This window comes from Orbicella faveolata, unplaced genomic scaffold, assembly GCF_042242905.1.
Source record: "Orbicella faveolata isolate gen_17 unplaced genomic scaffold, um_ofav_v1 contig_1, whole genome shotgun sequence".
NCBI lineage: Eukaryota > Metazoa > Cnidaria > Anthozoa > Scleractinia > Merulinidae > Orbicella > Orbicella faveolata.
This window is the reverse complement of record NW_028301536.1, coordinates 26602501-26619800: the sequence shown is the minus strand read 5'-3', so window position 1 is coordinate 26619800 and position 17300 is coordinate 26602501. Positions and strand designations below refer to the sequence as shown.

The 17300-nt window shown below is 39.1% G+C and overlaps 5 protein-coding genes across 9 annotated transcripts; 2 read left to right on the top strand and 3 right to left on the bottom strand.

Moving 5' to 3' along the window:
* The first annotated feature begins 107 nt into the window (after positions 1–107).
* On the top strand, positions 108–2038 carry LOC110061752 (BTB/POZ domain-containing protein KCTD15-like). Its single transcript, XM_020768597.2, has one exon. It carries the CDS (start codon positions 1026–1028, stop codon positions 1665–1667), a length of 642 nt encoding a protein of 213 aa, XP_020624256.1. The 5' UTR covers positions 108–1025; the 3' UTR covers positions 1668–2038.
* Positions 2039–2945: 907 nt separating this feature from the next.
* Positions 2946–6429, bottom strand: LOC110061750 (neuropeptide FF receptor 2-like). The gene is made up of 2 exons (XM_089298077.1): positions 3845–6429; positions 2946–3616 (listed from the first exon to the last, which is right to left on the bottom strand). Exon 1 carries the CDS (start codon positions 6427–6429, stop codon positions 5515–5517), a length of 915 nt encoding a protein of 304 aa, XP_089154203.1. The 3' UTR covers positions 2946–3616; positions 3845–5514.
* Positions 3314–7946, top strand: LOC110061753 (BTB/POZ domain-containing protein KCTD6-like). 5 transcript variants are annotated; one of them, XR_016209863.1, is made up of 3 exons: positions 3314–4345; positions 5229–5269; positions 6119–7946. XR_016209863.1 is itself a non-coding variant. In XM_089298090.1 (1 exon), the coding sequence occupies exon 1, from the start codon at positions 3314–3316 to the stop codon at positions 3923–3925; it is 612 nt and encodes a 203-aa protein (XP_089154216.1). In that variant the 3' UTR covers positions 3926–7946. The 5 variants fall into 5 exon arrangements, 1 of the variants encoding a protein (XP_089154216.1); XR_016209864.1 differs by lacking the exon at positions 5229–5269; XR_016209856.1 differs by having other exon boundaries at positions 5229–7946.
* Positions 7947–10339: 2393 nt separating this feature from the next.
* Positions 10340–12033, bottom strand: LOC110061820 (adenosine receptor A2a-like). Its single transcript, XM_020768678.2, has one exon. The coding sequence runs from the start codon at positions 11442–11444 to the stop codon at positions 10515–10517; it is 930 nt and encodes a 309-aa protein (XP_020624337.2). The 5' UTR covers positions 11445–12033; the 3' UTR covers positions 10340–10514.
* A 2169-nt stretch (positions 12034–14202) lies between these two features.
* On the bottom strand, positions 14203–16009 carry LOC110061792 (adenosine receptor A2a-like). The gene has a single exon (XM_020768642.2). It carries the CDS (start codon positions 15783–15785, stop codon positions 14859–14861), a length of 927 nt encoding a protein of 308 aa, XP_020624301.1. The 5' UTR covers positions 15786–16009; the 3' UTR covers positions 14203–14858.
* Between the last annotated feature and the right edge of the window lie 1291 nt (positions 16010–17300).

Genomic DNA, 17300 nt, shown 5'->3' with positions numbered 1-17300 from the left:
AGTTCTTCTTCAGGGTTTTTTTTTTATCATTCGTATACTTTCTCATTATAATTTTCCAAAAGGATTGTAGTTGGAGCACTGTTGTATCTCGAGGGCACAAAAACCTTCCCGCGATCACGATTATTATCTATACAAGATAAAATAATCTTGTGGTCCTTCTTATCTATACAGAACACTGGGCTAATTCGTAAAGTCCCAAACTAAAAGCGTAATAAGTTCTCCATCCCATACCACTAAAGCTAGAACAGCAAAGAACTCAATTTACCTGGCAACTTTTACTATCTACTGTAGCACCTCTCCATTGTACTGTAATGTGCTGATTTATTGCAGTTCTGGTGTTCATGTTCTGAGCCTTGCTTGTGGGCTATATCTCCCATTTCAAGCTGACTAGCCAGGAATTTTCCTTCATAACAAACTATAAACTGGATCTGTAAAATGACTATATAGATATTGGCATACAGGTAAAAAGGTTCAACACAGCATTTATTGTGTATTTCCCCCAAAAGAATTTAACTTCCTTAAAATGAGAAATACTTTTATCCTGTGTTACAGAGTAATTTAACGCCTGCTCTTTTAAATATTTTGCCCTTCGTTTCTGTTGCTGCTAACCACTGAAAAATAATACGTCAGTTACAACTGCACTTAAGCAATTATGACATGAAGTGATTTCTTGAATTGAGGCGTTGTCCACACAGTATCACCTCAACTCAAAACATGCACTGAATACTGATAACGACGACTTCGTTGAACTTTAAAAATGATCAAAATATATTTTTCTCCTTTTTTTTTGTGAGAATACTTAAATAGAACTTCAGTTAGCCCAACCAGATTTTAAAACAGGTTTGGTTCGTGTTAGTGACCCAACCACGTGCAAGGCTCTCATGTGAATATCGTGACATGGAAGAAATGTAAACAATGATATTGTGGTGACTCAACGACCTTGTAGCACCAGTCAATCACTTCACTTGCAATGCACGTTTTCATCAGTTGCTCCACAAACACGACTGGTCGAGACAACTTCTAGCATGGCGGGACCTCCAAAAGTGGTGAGTCTTAACGTCGGTGGCCATGTATACACCACCACTCTGTACACCGTCACTCAATATTCCGACTCGAAACTAGCGGGGCTTTTTAGCGGAGACATTAGCCAAGTACCCAGAGATCCGAAAGGAAACTACTTCATTGATAGGGACGGTGCACTATTCAAACACGTCCTCAATTTCCTACGCACGAGAAAGTTGACCTTTCCGGAAGACTTCCAGGATTTTGCACAACTTGAGATCGAGGCAACGTTCTATGGGATTAAACCCTTGGAAGAAGCAGTCCAGAAGGCACGAAAAAGTCAACAGACCCCCAGATCTGGCCCAGAGATTTTACGGCTCTTCTATAGCTCGAAGACAAAGCTGGTCTTGGCCGGTGGATTGGCGATGCTCAAGCAGCTTGTTCCAAATGCTCGCATGTTGGGTGGTACTATTTCAAGCGGTTCTACTTATAACGTCAAGACAAGAGAGGGAATTGTCGAAGGAGGGCAAGCTCAAATCCCAATCAAACTGGAACAGCTAGATGCTTTTCTACAACATGTCGTCGATGAGGGTTTTGAAGTGAAGATGTCAAATTTCTTTTTGGACGGTAACGCAAGTCAAGTATGGGTCTTCGTTAGAAAATAATAATCAGCTAGCAAAAGTAACAGGTGGTCTAACAACGGTACGGAATTGAAACAGAGAGGCAACTGTGTTAAACTTTTTTTTTTTTTAATTTGACTGAACATTGCTGCGGACGGCATTTCGGTAAAATATCTGTTTATCTACATTTAGGCGATAAAGTGTGACTGATTAGTAATATACTTGATTTTAATTAACAAATGAAATGGTATTATACTTTTTGGGGGGGAGCGGCTGTTGTTGTACCGATATTGCTCATTCTGTATTACATCATTATATGATATCACATTTTGATCAATAACAAAACTTTTAGAAGAATGATCCAATTTCAGAATGTAAACATTGACACGGTGAATAGAATACAACATGGGTATAAATATGTCTTGAGTTAAATGTAGATGCGTTGTTGAGGTAAATTCTCTTTCCCTCGGTACAGGTTTGTAAGGCCAGGTTTCTCTGACCTTTTACTCTCTCCGAACAGTGCTATGGTTTGATTGATGCTAGTCGTGATTTACTCCGATGTTGTCTTGGAATCATTCTCCCTAACTCGCCCAAAGTCGTGTCCGAATGAGAGTCTTTCAAGACAGGTGATGGGGGAGGGCCGGAAGGTTTAGGGGTGTTGATATATAAAGGCTTTCATATTGGTTATCATTTAGGGAGGAGTTTCGTGACCCTACAGTTTTAAAATTTGATTGATTTGACGTTAAACTCAATGCTTCACTCACACCCGCCCTTATTTTCTCCCTGAATTCCCCACTTTCGAACTGGGCTGTACAATTTTAAGAGCATGCTGTAAAAATCAGCTGATTCCTGAGCCCATCAAAACGTTTCCAACTTCTCTTTGAGGCTAACCCGCGATAAGGCAAGCTAACAGAAGAAAGATCAACAACCAGTGGCCATAGCACGTCATACGCCAATGATTAACTCGTACATGGGTGAATCAATGGGACGTAATTTTTTTTTCGAGAGTATAGTTCTCAGTAAATTGTACTCTTTAAAGCCATCGCATCATGTGTACTGCTGCATTATCTACCCTGTCTGCATTTCAGAAATGGACTTGCGTCTCTCCAAGTAGCAAAAAAATATAGAATTCCAACTGAGCTATAAGGCATTGTAGCGTCTCTAATGCGATGCAAAGTCAGGTTAGCGTGACTGAGAACTGGCGTGACAAATCATAAAACAAGTTCGTTTTCATGACAGTTTCTCATGAAGAGATTGTTACAGAGCTTCGCCGCCATATTTGTTTAAAAAAGGATAGTTCATTCCTTGCTTACAACCTGTAAGTACATGCCTTGGGTGATTTTATTGCTTCTTTTACTTTCCTTTGCCATTGACAATGAAGGCTTCAAGTCCACTCACTGAACCTGCGTGAAATCTCAGTATGTAATGATAAAGTTTAATCGGAGATATATATTTTATACATTCCAAGCTAACTTCGTAGTTACGGGCACATTCAACAGAATGGTAATATTTACAAACTGCTTAATTAATGATCGTAATTTTCTCAATATACTCCTTCATGAAATTGAATTCGTGTGTCAGTGTTCCAGAGTACGTTCATGTTAAGATTATTTGACCTTGTATAAAATTACCCTTGTCAAACGAAGATTAATGTTGGATCCTCTATTTTGCAAGTTGGCAGCGTAAGAAGAATGGATAAAGTTCAAGATTTCCCATCCATAATCGACATAAACGTCGGTGGTAATGTTTACACCACATCATTGGCCAGCCTTACAAGGTTTCCAGACTCAATGTTGGGAGTCATGTTTAGCGGACGACGGTCGGTGGCGAAAGACACCCGAGGAAATTTTTTCATCGATCGTGACGGACCTATGTTTCGATATGTCTTAAATTTCCTGCGCTCGTCCAAGTTAAATTTACCGGACAATTTCCAAGAATTCGATCAACTCACCGAAGAGGCTGATTTCTATCAAATTCCTCGACTCATCGACGCCCTGAAGAAAATCAAATTAAAAAGAAACGTGGTGAGAAATCAAGTGATTCGCTTAACTCTGGACAGGGACAAGCATGGATTGGAAACGCTTTTGACAGTGTTCGGCGAGAAACACATTTTACAGGAGATTTTTCAAGGACACGACTTTATTTCTAGTCCCCTCGTATTTTCCTTTGATAAAGAGCAGGCCGACTCGTCAACTAGAGCAATACTACAAGAAATTACTAACCATGGGTTTGAGGTGTTGACAAGTCTTTCACATCCTGAAGATAAATCCATCAATGAATGGTTTTTAATTCGGCGGCGTTAAGCAAATAAACTACAGTTTGATAAATTTGTCACTAATCGCCTGTTCTCTGGCGTTTTCCAGTTTGGAGTCTTGAGCCCGAAGGAGGAAATATAGAACCCGTCTCGTTCTCCTGCATTTGCATAGGTAGCCACACAAATGGACCGACTAGAATTACAATTAGTGTCACGCGATTTCGTTAGCTTCGGCCATAAGGAGGAAGCGAGGTAACAAATTCTTTAAACAATGAAATCATACTTGACTCAGTTACATGGGGAAATCTGGAAACAACTTGTTTGTATGTTCTTAATGTGATCAAAGAAAAGAGGCTGAATGTGAGACCATCGGAAATAATTGCTGTCGATCGTTCCGATATGTTCGAAAATCTTTGGAACTCCTAGAATCATCTTCGGAAGTCTTCATGCCCTCTTCGCAAACTTGTGGGTAAGTGATGTAGTTCTATGAAAAACTTACTCCAGTGGAGAAATTTTGTGCTGTTAAGTGTCTATTCTTCTCGACTGAAAAATTATCAGGTATCACTTTTAATTGCTGTAGAGGAAGAGACGCAAGTTAGGTGCAGGAATTTCGATCCTACCAACAAAGCTTTAAGGTTGATTTTTGGTTTGAAATCATAGACAGTTTCTACTAACTTGTTTACATCCTTGTTGCACTCAATTCAGATCATGTGATGATTCATTTGGGAGGTTACAATCGTTCTGTTTGTACATACTCCCATGCAAGCAGATGGGTGTGGCAAATTGCACAATTGTAACCTCTTAAATGAATCATTACGTGATCTGAATTGGGTGGCAACAAGGATGTAACCATGTTAGCCGAATCCTTCTATTAGCGGGCGTAGGGTTAAGGGCGCTGTAGCGAGACAGCTAAAATTTCAGGTCTGTTGCTGGGTCTGTAACTTGTTGATAAAGTTCGTAGGTGTGTTATAGGAAACATTCGAACAATGCTCGGTTCCATTAAAATGTGGGTGTTACTGACGTTATCCAGCAAACAGACTCTCCGATGGTGTGGCTGAGTAAGTATAGACTAATCTACCCTGACTTCAGTTACATCCTTCGTGAAGCACTAAGCAGGTGAATGACTTCATTTTCTCCATACAGCATTTCTGCCAGCTCAGAAATAAAGGTTATATCGCAAGTTAGCGTTGCGAAAGCTGAAATCGTTTTCCATTTGGCCAAATCTTCCAGCTTGTTGTCTAGCTTTAGAACATTGTTGGGCTTGGCTTGAAAGGGCAGTAGCTACTTTTTTTCAAGTAGGTTAGTGGTTATAGAAAGCGTTCGAATAACGTTCAGGTTCCATTAAATTTCAGTTCGAGATGCTAACCAGAAAACAGGCCCTCCAATTGAGTAGGTGGGTGTACACCAATCTTCCCTTGCTAGAACTTACATCGAAGAACTTCGTCTCTTCACACAGCATTTCTGTCAAGAGCAGATCAGACAAAAAAGTTAAGGTTAATGAACGACCTCTGCTCTACCAAATTACTTCCCGCTCAAACACATTCTGTCCCTTGGCACTGTCATGCACCAGTGTTAGACAAATCTTTTACATTTTACATTGTCCGTTATTGAGGATACAGGTCTATGAGAACCAATATTTTAGGTAAATTGTAGATATTGACGTGACGTTTCAGCGGTGCATGCTACCGTTGAGGTTTTCATTTCGATGGCGTTTGCTGAGACAGGAGATCGCCTATGTCGCGATGACACCTTCTTGAATTCTCGCCGAAAGTCCTCCTTCATAAATGCATACAGCAAGGGATTTGCCAAGGAGGATAGAGCCACCGTCAAAAGGGACACTTCCTGAAGAGCGACCGGAACTAGGTCTGGCCTGTTTACGCTTGCAACTGTTGTCATATAAATAATTGGCAACCATGATAGCACAAATATTATTACTATAGCGAGGAACACCTTGACGACTTTAGCCTCTGATTTCATCTTTCTTGACGACAGAGACGCGGTGGAGTGATTCCGAAATTTGCGGCGATGTTTTTTGAGGTGCTGACTGATCTGATAGTAGGCACAAAATACGCCAGCATAAGGGATAACAACGAAGAACCCCATTAGGCAAAACAAATACACCTTATGAATTACAACATTCGAGTCTGTTTGCCATGTTAAGGGTAACAAAGAAATCACTAAGGCAGTTACCCAAGTTACTATTATCAGCTTTGTAAAGTGGCACTTCACTACTTTCTTGTAGTCAAACGGTTTGGCGACAGCGATGTAGCGATCCCATGAGACCAAACATATGTTGCCAACTCCAGACAGCAGTACGAATGCAACCAAGTAGCCCTCTGAGGAGGCCACGACAGAATCTGGTCCACTGAGGTGAACAGGAAAAAAGAGGCCACCGGTGAGAATGTCAGACACGGCCAGCGACACAAGGAATCCATTGGTGTAAGTGCGAAGACGAACGTTCGTCAAAACAAACACACAGACAATAGCGTTGGCAGCTACTATGAACACCGATGTACAGCTTAAAATGACCAAACTCCAGGAGACATCACGCATTTCGAGCCTTCGGAAATACTCAAGAAATGGTCGTCTTGATGAAGCTGTTTAACTTGCTCGTGTTGTTTATTCCCGTCTTCAGTCTCAGTGATATTGAACACTGGATGTCCGATCTTGACTGAAATCTAATAAGATCTATAGAAATGCTAAACAAATGTTAATCTTTTTGTTGACGTGGGTGAGGAAATAAGTGATAGAAATCTCAACACATTTACAAGTTAAATGTCGAGCTTCGAGCCGATAGGTTTTTGCTTCATGTTTGATTTTCCGGTACACTCTATTTTCATTTCCTGCCTCCGGGCAAATGACACACCTTCAACGTCAATCCTGCATTCAAATGTTATTTGACATTTTTGTCCACATTTGTAAGCGGAAAAGAAAGAAACGACATATCTTTTCTCGAGAAGAATAAACTTCGAGTTCTGCGCGAGTGGTTTTCTTTTTTTTTCGTTAAGCTTCAGTCTCCTTGTGATGTAAATCAACTCTATTTCAATTGTTATGAAAAATTCAGAAAAATGTATTCATAAATAATGGACGATTCAATTTCGTAAATCGGTGTTACGTTGTTAGGTTGCCTTGTTAGGGATAATGGATGTAGCGACTGAAATCGCGGAGCTTTTTTTATTTGGGAGCGACAACCTTGTCCTTGCCTTTTTTTGTTTTTGTGACCGAATTCAGTCATAATCCCGACATGCAGAGAGATGCAGAAATTAAAGAAATTGAATAATGCACAAGAAGGAGATGAAAGATTTGATAACAACTTTGTCGACAAATTTGAATATGTTTTTAAGTGTTTTTCTGACTTGATTATTACATAAGGTCCTTTTTACAATAGGTTTTTTGAGTTCGATAATTGAATGAAGCGAAGTGATAGTTGGGAATTAAGTCATGTTTCTATTGGGGATAAATTGTTGAGAAGTTTCCATTAATTTAGGATGTCTTATTTATATCACCACTATTTATTACAAGGAGTGGGTCATAAGAAGAGACTTACAAAAAGGCAAAATCTTCATTTCCTGAAGTTATGCCGCATTATAAGCTCATCGTCCAGCACTTGACACGAATTTGCAAAGTTTCTTTGGCAAGGATATATAAGTATAAGGAGAAATAGTGGTTGGGGATTCAATTATCTTTCAACTGGGGATAAATTCTCGTAAGGTTTCCATTAATTTACCAGCTTTTTGGTACATGGCATTTTAGGATAAGGTGTGGGTCAATTTTTTTTAATATACCTCAATATAATAATTTTTAGCTAAACTTGAATTACTTTGCTAAACGAGAATTAATCCTTATATCTCCTAGGTAAGGTAATTTAGTGAATTGTCGTCAAACGGTGCGCGATTAACCTATAATGCCACAGAACTTCAGGAAATGAAAGTACCTTGTTATAAATTTCGTCTACTTTACATTTCATGTTGATATCGTATTCAGACCTCAAATGTAATATTTTATATTTTAGGATAATGGTCAGATGCAAGTTTGCTTAAAGTTAAGCCAAATAAACATCAGTAACACAGGCTGTGTACTTTTGATGTGACATTCCGGTTGTGAAAAAGGTTGACATAGAAAATTCACAAAGTAATGAAGGGTTCCACTATTCCTCATTTAATTCAACATACAAGATTCAGTATAAAGATATTCACATAGAAACTATACAAAAAAGCGCAACTTTCGTTATATTGAAATTTTTGTCAGAATAACTATTGTTGTAATATAATTATTCAAGCCTGATATCTTTAAAGCAAAATCAAAGACAATAACGTTCCAAGTACAGATTATTCTAACAGCTAAGAGACAATGAGTAGAAAAATAAAATATTATTTACTTCCAGACCAAAACTAGGAATAGCTGTCTTTTGTATTCGACCAAACTTCATAATTTTTTTAATCAAAACGTCTCAATTGTCCTTTCTTTATAATCTACTCCAATTGCAACGAGACATAGCAAGAATCCTACGGTTCCATCTGGCATCGAGACTGAATAAGAATTATAGCCTCGCCTATACCTACGCGTTTGTAATACTTAAGTTCTATTTGTTTGTACTAATCAAAGGCTATTATTATCAGCAGTAATAGTGACGGACCGAAGGGCGTGACAACGTTCATTTCACAAAGATTATTCGACTGCCAAGTGCATTATGTCAACCAAAACCTGCGCATCAAATTAGCGACAATGTTGTTTTAAAATTAGTTTATCATCTTCTTAAATTATAAAATCTAGTAGCTTCAAGGCATAGTATTGTAGATAATGACTAATGGTACTCTTTGGTGCCACTGTAAGAGATTTTGTGGCGTCAGTTTCCGTATTTTGGAGAAAAGCAGAAGAATATTGTTTAGTTGTTGTTATTTGTCCATAATTGTCCACAATAATCATTATGGAACATCAGCTTTTTGACCTAACATCTCACAGGCTGATTTCTTATTTGACTACGGGAATAAGTCAAAAATGTTAAAAAGTGTCTTGTCCTGGTTTTTTAGCCATTGCTTACGAGGTTGGGAACATTAATAACGGTACGAGTGAAAACTTTCCAAACGGAAGGTCAGTATTAAACCGTATTTTCTCGATTAAACGCCCTCGGCGCTTATTTCAAACTTAGCTTCATGAATCCGGCTTTTATTTGACTTTTGCAGGTTATTCGAGCCTGGAGTTATAATTAGAGTTTTTAGTCATTATTTTTAGAGCTAAATATCTGATAATTTTATTTAAGGTTTATTGTATCTTGAATGTAAATATTTACAGAGGTCCCTTAATTGAGAATGTTTTGCAATATAAAAATAACATAGGTGAGAAAATGAAACTTTGACAAAAGAACAAGGGAGTTTAAATTCCCGAAAGGCTTTGATTCGTAGTTTATAACAGATATGTCAAAGACATAAAAAGGTAATTGCCCCGGGAGGGGGAGTACTCCCTTATATGGGCTATATAGGTATGTGCGGCCCCAAAGGGTATGGTTCTTCAGCCGTCTTGGTCATAAATAGGGTATGGTTTTTGCACTCTAACCTTCATATCGGTACGTTTTTAAGAAGAAGCCACTTTTTCATCATTATCGAAAAGAAAAACAACAAAAGCCCTTCACAAATTATGTTTATGGTAACTTAACATTGGTCTGAACTAGGGAACCAATCATAACGCAGGTCTGAAACAGGGTTTTGATTTAAGGGTCACGTCATAAATAGGGTTTCGGATTTTTGGTCAGGTCATAAATAGGGTAGGGGATATCGCAGATTTTGGTCATAAATACGGTAAGGGTTTTGGGAAGAGGGCCGCACACCCCCACTCAATTTTTCTGGAAGTACCCCCCTTCCCCCTCCCACGGGGTAATTGCCCGGTTAAGAAAATTGAAAATAAAAATAAATATTGTTTATTACTTTGCTGATAATTCAATATACAGTGGATGTATGTGGCGAAACCCCAATTTTTCCTCTCTCCATTCTAGCACGTTTTAGTTTCCAACCTCTGTAAGGAGGATGTTAAATAATGAACAGTATATAACCAAACGTTGACAGAAACGTGACCCTTTACTGATCTTGTCAGTTAGACAGACATTCCAAGGCAATCTAAAGTTAACTAACTGTAGTAATCTATATTACAAGTCCAACTAAAACTAACCACCACGGCTCACTCTCTGAGAAACGCGATCGTAGTTTTGCTTCAAAGAGTCGTGGTAGAAAAATTAACGAATCGTACAGAAAAAAAAAATTAAAGAAAAAATTGTTCGCAGACGATTTAAGGGAACGCCTTTTCTCGGTGGAAGAGAGACTCGCCGTATCTTTTCAGCCAAATCGCAGAAACCAGGGGAAAATCAGTTTAGTTGATCGACTGACTGACTGACTGATCGATCGATCGGTCGATCGATCGATTGATGACCATGGGTGACCATGATTGATTGATTGATTGATTGATTGATTGATTGATTGATTGACGTTTTTGCGGTCAGTCACCAAAACTTGGTGTCATATTACCACTTTTAAGCATGCAATCATATTAAGATTCCCGAATACGAAACAACAAAAAAATGGCAGTCAAGCGCCTTCAAGTTAACCAATGACTTGTGACATCTGGTTACTGGAATAGAGTACTTTTCCTTACTGTAAACCTGTACCACACTGAGTCATGTTCAATTCCTGCACGGGCTGAATATTGTTCCCTGTAACAGCCGGATGAATCTGCCCGTTCGCATTTCGCTTTAAAACCTTCTTCAGCGCATTTCTGAAGTCTTCCTTCTTAAAAGAATAAAGTAGAGGGTTTATCAAAGACGACAAAGCTAGTGTAAATTTAGAAACAGTTTGTAGAATAACAGGCACGATTTCGAACCTACCAACCGCTGTTGCAGAAGTCATGTAGATGATTGGCAACCAACAGAGTACAAACGTGGCGATCAGGATAAGACACACTTTAGCAATTTTTGCTTCCGTGGCAAGCCTCCTGGTTTGCTCCCGTCTTGGTATGGAGACATTCGTCTCTTTTAGCAGTTTGAAGTGCTCGCGGAGCTTCGTGAAAATCAAGCAATAAGCGATAAAAATGAGCAGGTACGGAATGAAGACAAACACCAATATTTCAACGAAGATGTAACCTTGATGGATGGGAAGCGTGTGGTCGGTGTTCCAACACAGTGGAAGCAGAGAGAACGCAACTGCCACGATCCAGGCTGTCAGCAGCATTTTCGTAAAGTATTTTTCTGTTAGATATGCATAAAAGAATGGATGGCGGACAGCGATGAATCGATCAAATGTGATGCAGCAATGATTGGCCACTCCTGACAACAAGACCACCGAGATCAGATATCCACTGGCAATCGACTCCGGGGTCGTGAGAATTACCGGGAACAGCACACCTCCCAGTAAAATGTCGGACACTGCCAGCGACACAAGAAATCCATTGGTGTACGTCCGAAGAGATCTGTTGGTGACGACCAGAAGGCATATGGTCACATTGGCAAGCACGATTAGTACGGATAAAATTGTTATCAAAGCATCGACAACGGAGTTTTCAGCCATTGTGCTCACTTGTGCCATGACGCACGACTTGATTTGCTGATGATTTCTTCTTATTGTAAACTTGAGCTTTTTTTCTTCAAAACACCATCCGGCTCCTACAATGTCATGAAGAAAATATCAAAATTCGCCATTGCGAGAACAATTATTCTCTCTCTCCACAAGCTCCTCTATAAACATTATGAGGAACTGTCTCCGATGTACGATTGTCTAAAGTGTGATTAATTTACGTTATATACATTGATTTCTGCTGGTATATCGCAGTTCCTTACAATTGTAATAATAACCCAAAGTGGGTCCTCTCTGATCCGTCATTCAAATTTACATTTGAATCAAGGTGTTAAAATACACTTTTCCGCCAATGAGAATGCACAGAAAGGTGCTCTTTATTTGGTACGCTTTTACCTATACCATGAATTTTTTATTACTTTTCGTGGCAGTTGTAAATCACGGACAGCTAAAACAAATAGCACTAACGTTTCGCACTTGTCAAAAAAAAAACTCTTGCTATTTGTAATTCACGAATTGGAAAATTGAAAATTGGATTTCGGCTTCCTTTTTAGCGAAAAAGTATTCTTAAAAAAAGAACTTTTAAATTAAATTTCGAACTAACAAACAGTCTACACGTTTTAACTACGTTACCCTCATCTGCGGTTTTCGGATTTAATATTTAGTAAGAATGAATATTAAGATTGTTTGCTATATCGAAAATACAAAGCGACTTGTATTTGAGGGAAATAAAAACATGGTGGAATATCACCTTTTAGTCGATGGTTACCATCTCACATTACACGTATGTTGACCTTGGATTTTTTTCCCGAAAACCATGCGTCATACATATAGTGCGGAAATATAGCTGAAACTAATTGTGAAGTGGAAATAATACGTTTTTCATGATTACTTCAGTTATTTGCGTAGCAATTCTTCAACAGATTTTAACATGCTGTCGAACTAAAAGTGAAACCAATATATAAGACATGCGTCCACTGTCCACTATGCAAGAGGACCTTCGAGGGGTTTTTAGGAACAAGGGAACATGATCATTTATTTCAAAGGAACAAGGGATATTTGTGGAAGTAATTTCAGGGAACAAGAGATATATCTACTATAGCTATTAAAGGAAACTTTGACAAAAACATTTAGGGAACAATGGAATTTAGTTCAAGGGAAAAAGGAAGAAAAAGTGAAATTTTCACGGCATCCAGAGAACATGCTCTTTTCCTCCGGAGAGGCCCTCATACATCAGACTGTATGTCGGCAGTTTATTATAGCAACTATTTTACTTATTTTTGTTTTATTTTTGTTCCAAAGTAATTGATGTATCCCGTTCTGCATAATAACCACAGTATCTTTGACACATGACCAATGGGTAGACAACATTTCATTGTGAATATCTTCATGGAATCACCAAAAATCGAGTAAAATGTAAATCGAGATTTAATTTAAAACGTCTTAAACAACACTGACATTTTTGCAAGTTCGTACTAAAAGCGTCGTTACGAGGGTAACATGTGAGGGTCTTCCAGCAAACAGCGATTAATTTTTTAAAGCAGTTGATTGGCGAATTATACTGTTTGGCGAATGGTAATTTTCAGGGTCTTACCGGTCGGCAAACGACGTTTTTAAAGTTCTTATCGTTTAGCAAATAGCGATTTTGAGGTTTTTCCTTTCGGTGAACGGCGGTTTTAGGGTCCTTTCTGTTTGGTGAGCGACAATTTAAGATTCTTACCGCTTTGCAAAATATTGAAAAAAATATATTGAAAAAGGTTGAGTTACAACAATGTGCAGCTGTCATGGTCATACGTCATGAAAATCAGTCAACTTGAGATCACCCTGCTGATTTCCTTCGACTCTTTTTAAAACTGTCAAGCTAGAGAAATTCATTTTTCCCGCCACTTGTTTTAGAGTCCGTTACTAGGATATGATCTCACACTAGTCAACTGGTTCTTTAGGGACGGTCGTAAGGTATGGGGGACTGAAAAAATCAAATCTATCATGAAAGTAATTTCAGTAGCCTACCCCTTGGTAAGTGCATGCTTAAACGTAACCCACGTTTGAGTCCTTACACAAATATCTGTACCCGCCCCCGTCCTTAAAAGGGCTAGATAAAGTGCATTATACCACCTTACAATTAGCTGTTTCGCTTTTACTCACCGTTCTCTCGTTATGGCAATGTAGCTGAAAAGCTGCTAGAATGCCATTGTATTTCTGCGGATTTTTGTATGAATGAATCAGGTAATTTAGTTCAGGAGCAGGACATTAGTGAATACAAAACAAGGCATTCCAGTGAAGGTGTGATTGCCCGCCTACATCCACCTTCACATTTCAAGTTGGAGTAAAGTTGGATCGAGTTGAAGTTTTTAATGAAGATTAGGGTTACTGGGATTAGTATGCGATTTTTCCTGGGATTAGTGCGCAATTTTGATTGGACAATAAGGAGAAGGAATCTTGACAATAAGCCACCAGCTAACATACAAAATTCCGCCAGACAGGCGAAATGTCGCGCGTTTCCCCCAGGGATTACATTGCTGATCATTCAGAAGCATTCCAGCATCCCAATGCATGCGAACAATAATATTCCATGACAAATGTCCACACTTAGGAGCACGTAGCTTTGTGGCGCAGAATTAAAGAAAGCGTTCAGAGTATTTGCCGTTCGAACTTCCTGCCTGTAGTTTTGTTTACTAATTATTTTTTAGGGCAATTCTGTGACGAAACAAGATCCAAAAAGATTCATAAAATCCAAGATATAATAAAACCCAAATCAGAGCAAGCGGTATTTGTATCCATGCTTTTCTAACATTTATTTGCTTTTTTTCTATTTTCCTCTGTCAGTAGAGGTTTCCTTTAAATTAACTTAAAAAAGCTTTCTAGTCCAAAGCTCATGATTAACATTCTATTTACTTTACTTACTGCTTTGCCAACCAGAATTAAGCAATTTTGTTGTCCCGCAGGCAGCTTCTAATAAACAAATAGATTATTCGCTCTCGATTTCTATCGCGTGATAGTTGACTCGGGCTGCGCCCTCGTCAACTATCACGCAGAGAAATCGAGAGCGAATAATCCAATCGTTTTCGTATAAATCTACTAGTCGTTCAGACCTTTACGGAAATCCTCTTCACAGACACTTCGAAAACGCCAAGAAGCGACCGTTATTTTGTTAGCAAGGTCACACTGCTACTACTACTATTTATCACAGAATAGATAGTTGACAGCGTAGCCAATCAGAGAAAGGCATTCGTGATAGAACGCTAGTAGATTTATACAAATAAAGGAAAGAAACCATCTCGATAGAGCTAAACGCGGACCTGTTCTTTTTTGACCTTTTTTAATCTTATTATACTTATTGGCTAGCTTCAGTTTTGTCTTGTCTTGGCAGACTGACCTCTATTTTGTGCATTTCATTGTTCGTATTATGGGTTTTCCGATCGCAGACTATTTTCTCCATCTTTCCTTTGGTGAATTGCCCAATCCGGTCCTTCGTCTTGATCGTTCCTGTCCTTCCGTATTGCCCATGGTCAACGCTGTGTCTGTGAGAGCGCCCTTCGTAAAGCAATTCCGAATGGCCATCTTGAAATCCGGTTTCAGGAAGGCGTACATGAGTGGATTCACTAATGAGCCTGTCGCCACGGTGAACAAAGAAACAACTGGCAGAGCACCAGGAATGACGTCAATCCTGTTTATTATTTTTGCGGTTGTTATGTACATGATTGGCAGCCAGCAGAGTAGGAAAGTTGAAGCAACTATGGAGAAAACTTTGGCCACTTTGGCGTCCGATGATATTCGTTTCCGTTCATTCCTGTGCACCCTGAAAGGTTTTAGATCTTTTTTCATTGTCAAACTTCGTCGAACTTGCTTGAATATTCGCATGTAGGCAAAAGTAATGAAGATGTAAGGTACAACGACGCCAAAAAATTCCAAGCACACCATGTAAGCTTTATGAATTTTGAGGGCTGGATTCGTGTCCCAGAACAAGGGAAGCAAAGAGTAAATGGTTGGAAGCAGCCACGAAAGTATCAGTGCTCTTTTGAGAATCTTCGGTGCCCTAAACGGGTATTCCAGAGGTTTGATAACAGCAACATATCGTTCGTAAGTCACCGCACATAGGTTAGCAACACCAGAGAGTAATATTATGCATATTATATAGCTTGTGACAACCGAAGTGGGCTTGATGAGGAACACAGGCAATAAAATTCCTCCTGTTAATATGTCCGACACAGCAAGAGATACCATCAACCAATTCGTGCTCGTTCGTAAGGCTTTCTTTAAGTAAACCAAGAGACAAACACAGAAGTTTGATAGAACGATTAAAACTGAAAGGGTGCTAAGAAAAACAACCACATAGATGTCCGTTCCGGCCATGTTCTAGTCGACCGTCTCTGATGCGACGCTGTCGTCTGTAACAGCCCTCTCCTTACGATGATTTTGAAAATATTCAACTTTGTGTTCAACTTTCTTCTTAAGAGATTTACTTCTACGTTGATACCGTACATTAATAACCCAGTTCTCATTCGCTTTCGTTTGTACGTTGAGTATTCGTTGATTAAAACTTGTCTCAGTAGATCCTAGGAATCTTTGTTTAGTTTATTAATCCCTCGCCGAAAGCAAAAATGACGTGAATGCTAAGAAGTGTTTGCCCTCTATTTATATGAATATTTTCTTGCTAGCCGGGGGAGCTTGCTATTGCGGCAACGGCAGTTTCAGGCCTTTCTGGAATTTTCGTCAAAAACCGAAATACTGCATTCATTATGAATACTGAGTGATTCGGTGATCTCGCTGCAGGGCGTTTTTTTTTTTTCCTTTTTGAAGATTTTTCAAACGTTCTTAATCGAATGAGTGGTATTCACCCGCAGATTAGTTGGACAGATGTCTTGACTTTCTTAAAGTAAATAAAAAACGCAATTACAACCTCGCCTGATGTTTATGACACTTAAGAAAATAAAAAAGAAATGTTGTGTCTGCATTCCCATGTTATGTGTTTTACCAGAGGCCGGAAACAGGCTATTTTGGTGCCGGTCAAACCAGTTTTTCATCTGCAGAATTACATTTCCTCAATTATGTTCCCTTACCCGATAAAGTCACGGCAATTCTTTGAAATAAGAGTTTTCTCCACCAAAAAAATTTTAATTTTTAAAAAAAAATCAATTCGAGCACATAAAGAGACAAAGCCTTTATGTAAGAGCAATGGTCGTTATATTGTTGTTTTAGTTATACTCAGTGATTGCAATGTTTATATCAACAACGATGAAGCTGCATCTGTGATAGTAAACCCAATTCAGCAGTCATTTTACGGTACGGGTAGTCTCCTTCGCAGCCGTCACTCTAATAATGGCTGCGAAGGAGAGACGGTACGGGACCCTCGCAAGTAAAACACAATAGGCTCGCAATGCGTGCATACTTCTTTTGCTGGTACTCTTGTTGGACTGTACGAGCGATAGGCAACTCGGATATGCTCCATTTGGCACTGATTTTTCATAGCAAACTCTTAGCAAGTGAACTTAGGCCCGGTCCAAACGCCGCTCCAGTCATGTGCCAAACTTGATTAAGTTCGACTTTAGACCGACTTTGGAGCGACGGCTGGTTCAGACGGCGTACTTGCGTCGAACTTAAATAGGGAAGCCGGTGGTAACAATTTTCGACGAGAATATATGCGTTCTGAATTCAAGAACTCTGTCCAAATAGGAAAGCTGTGACTAACATTTCGCTGTTATAGCAATATTTAGGGAAGCAAACTCAGACACAAAAGGTTCAGTGTTTGTATTCAGACAGGTTTTCTCCCGGTTAATTCGACCTTTTAAATGGAAATCTCGTAAGCTGGGTTATTATCACGAAGAAAAAGCAAAAAATGAATTTGCGCGAAAGAAACTCGCTTATACA

Bases quoted from the DNA above. Each gene is read 5' to 3' on its own strand.
- LOC110061753 (XM_089298090.1), top strand. From the start codon at position 3,314: ATGGATAAAGTTCAAGATTTCCCATCCATAATCGACATAAACGTCGGT.
- LOC110061820 (XM_020768678.2), bottom strand. From the start codon at position 11,444: ATGGCACAAGTGAGCACAATGGCTGAAAACTCCGTTGTCGATGCTTTG.
- LOC110061750 (XM_089298077.1), bottom strand. From the start codon at position 6,429: ATGCGTGATGTCTCCTGGAGTTTGGTCATTTTAAGCTGTACATCGGTG.
- LOC110061792 (XM_020768642.2), bottom strand. From the start codon at position 15,785: ATGGCCGGAACGGACATCTATGTGGTTGTTTTTCTTAGCACCCTTTCA.
- LOC110061752 (XM_020768597.2), top strand. From the start codon at position 1,026: ATGGCGGGACCTCCAAAAGTGGTGAGTCTTAACGTCGGTGGCCATGTA.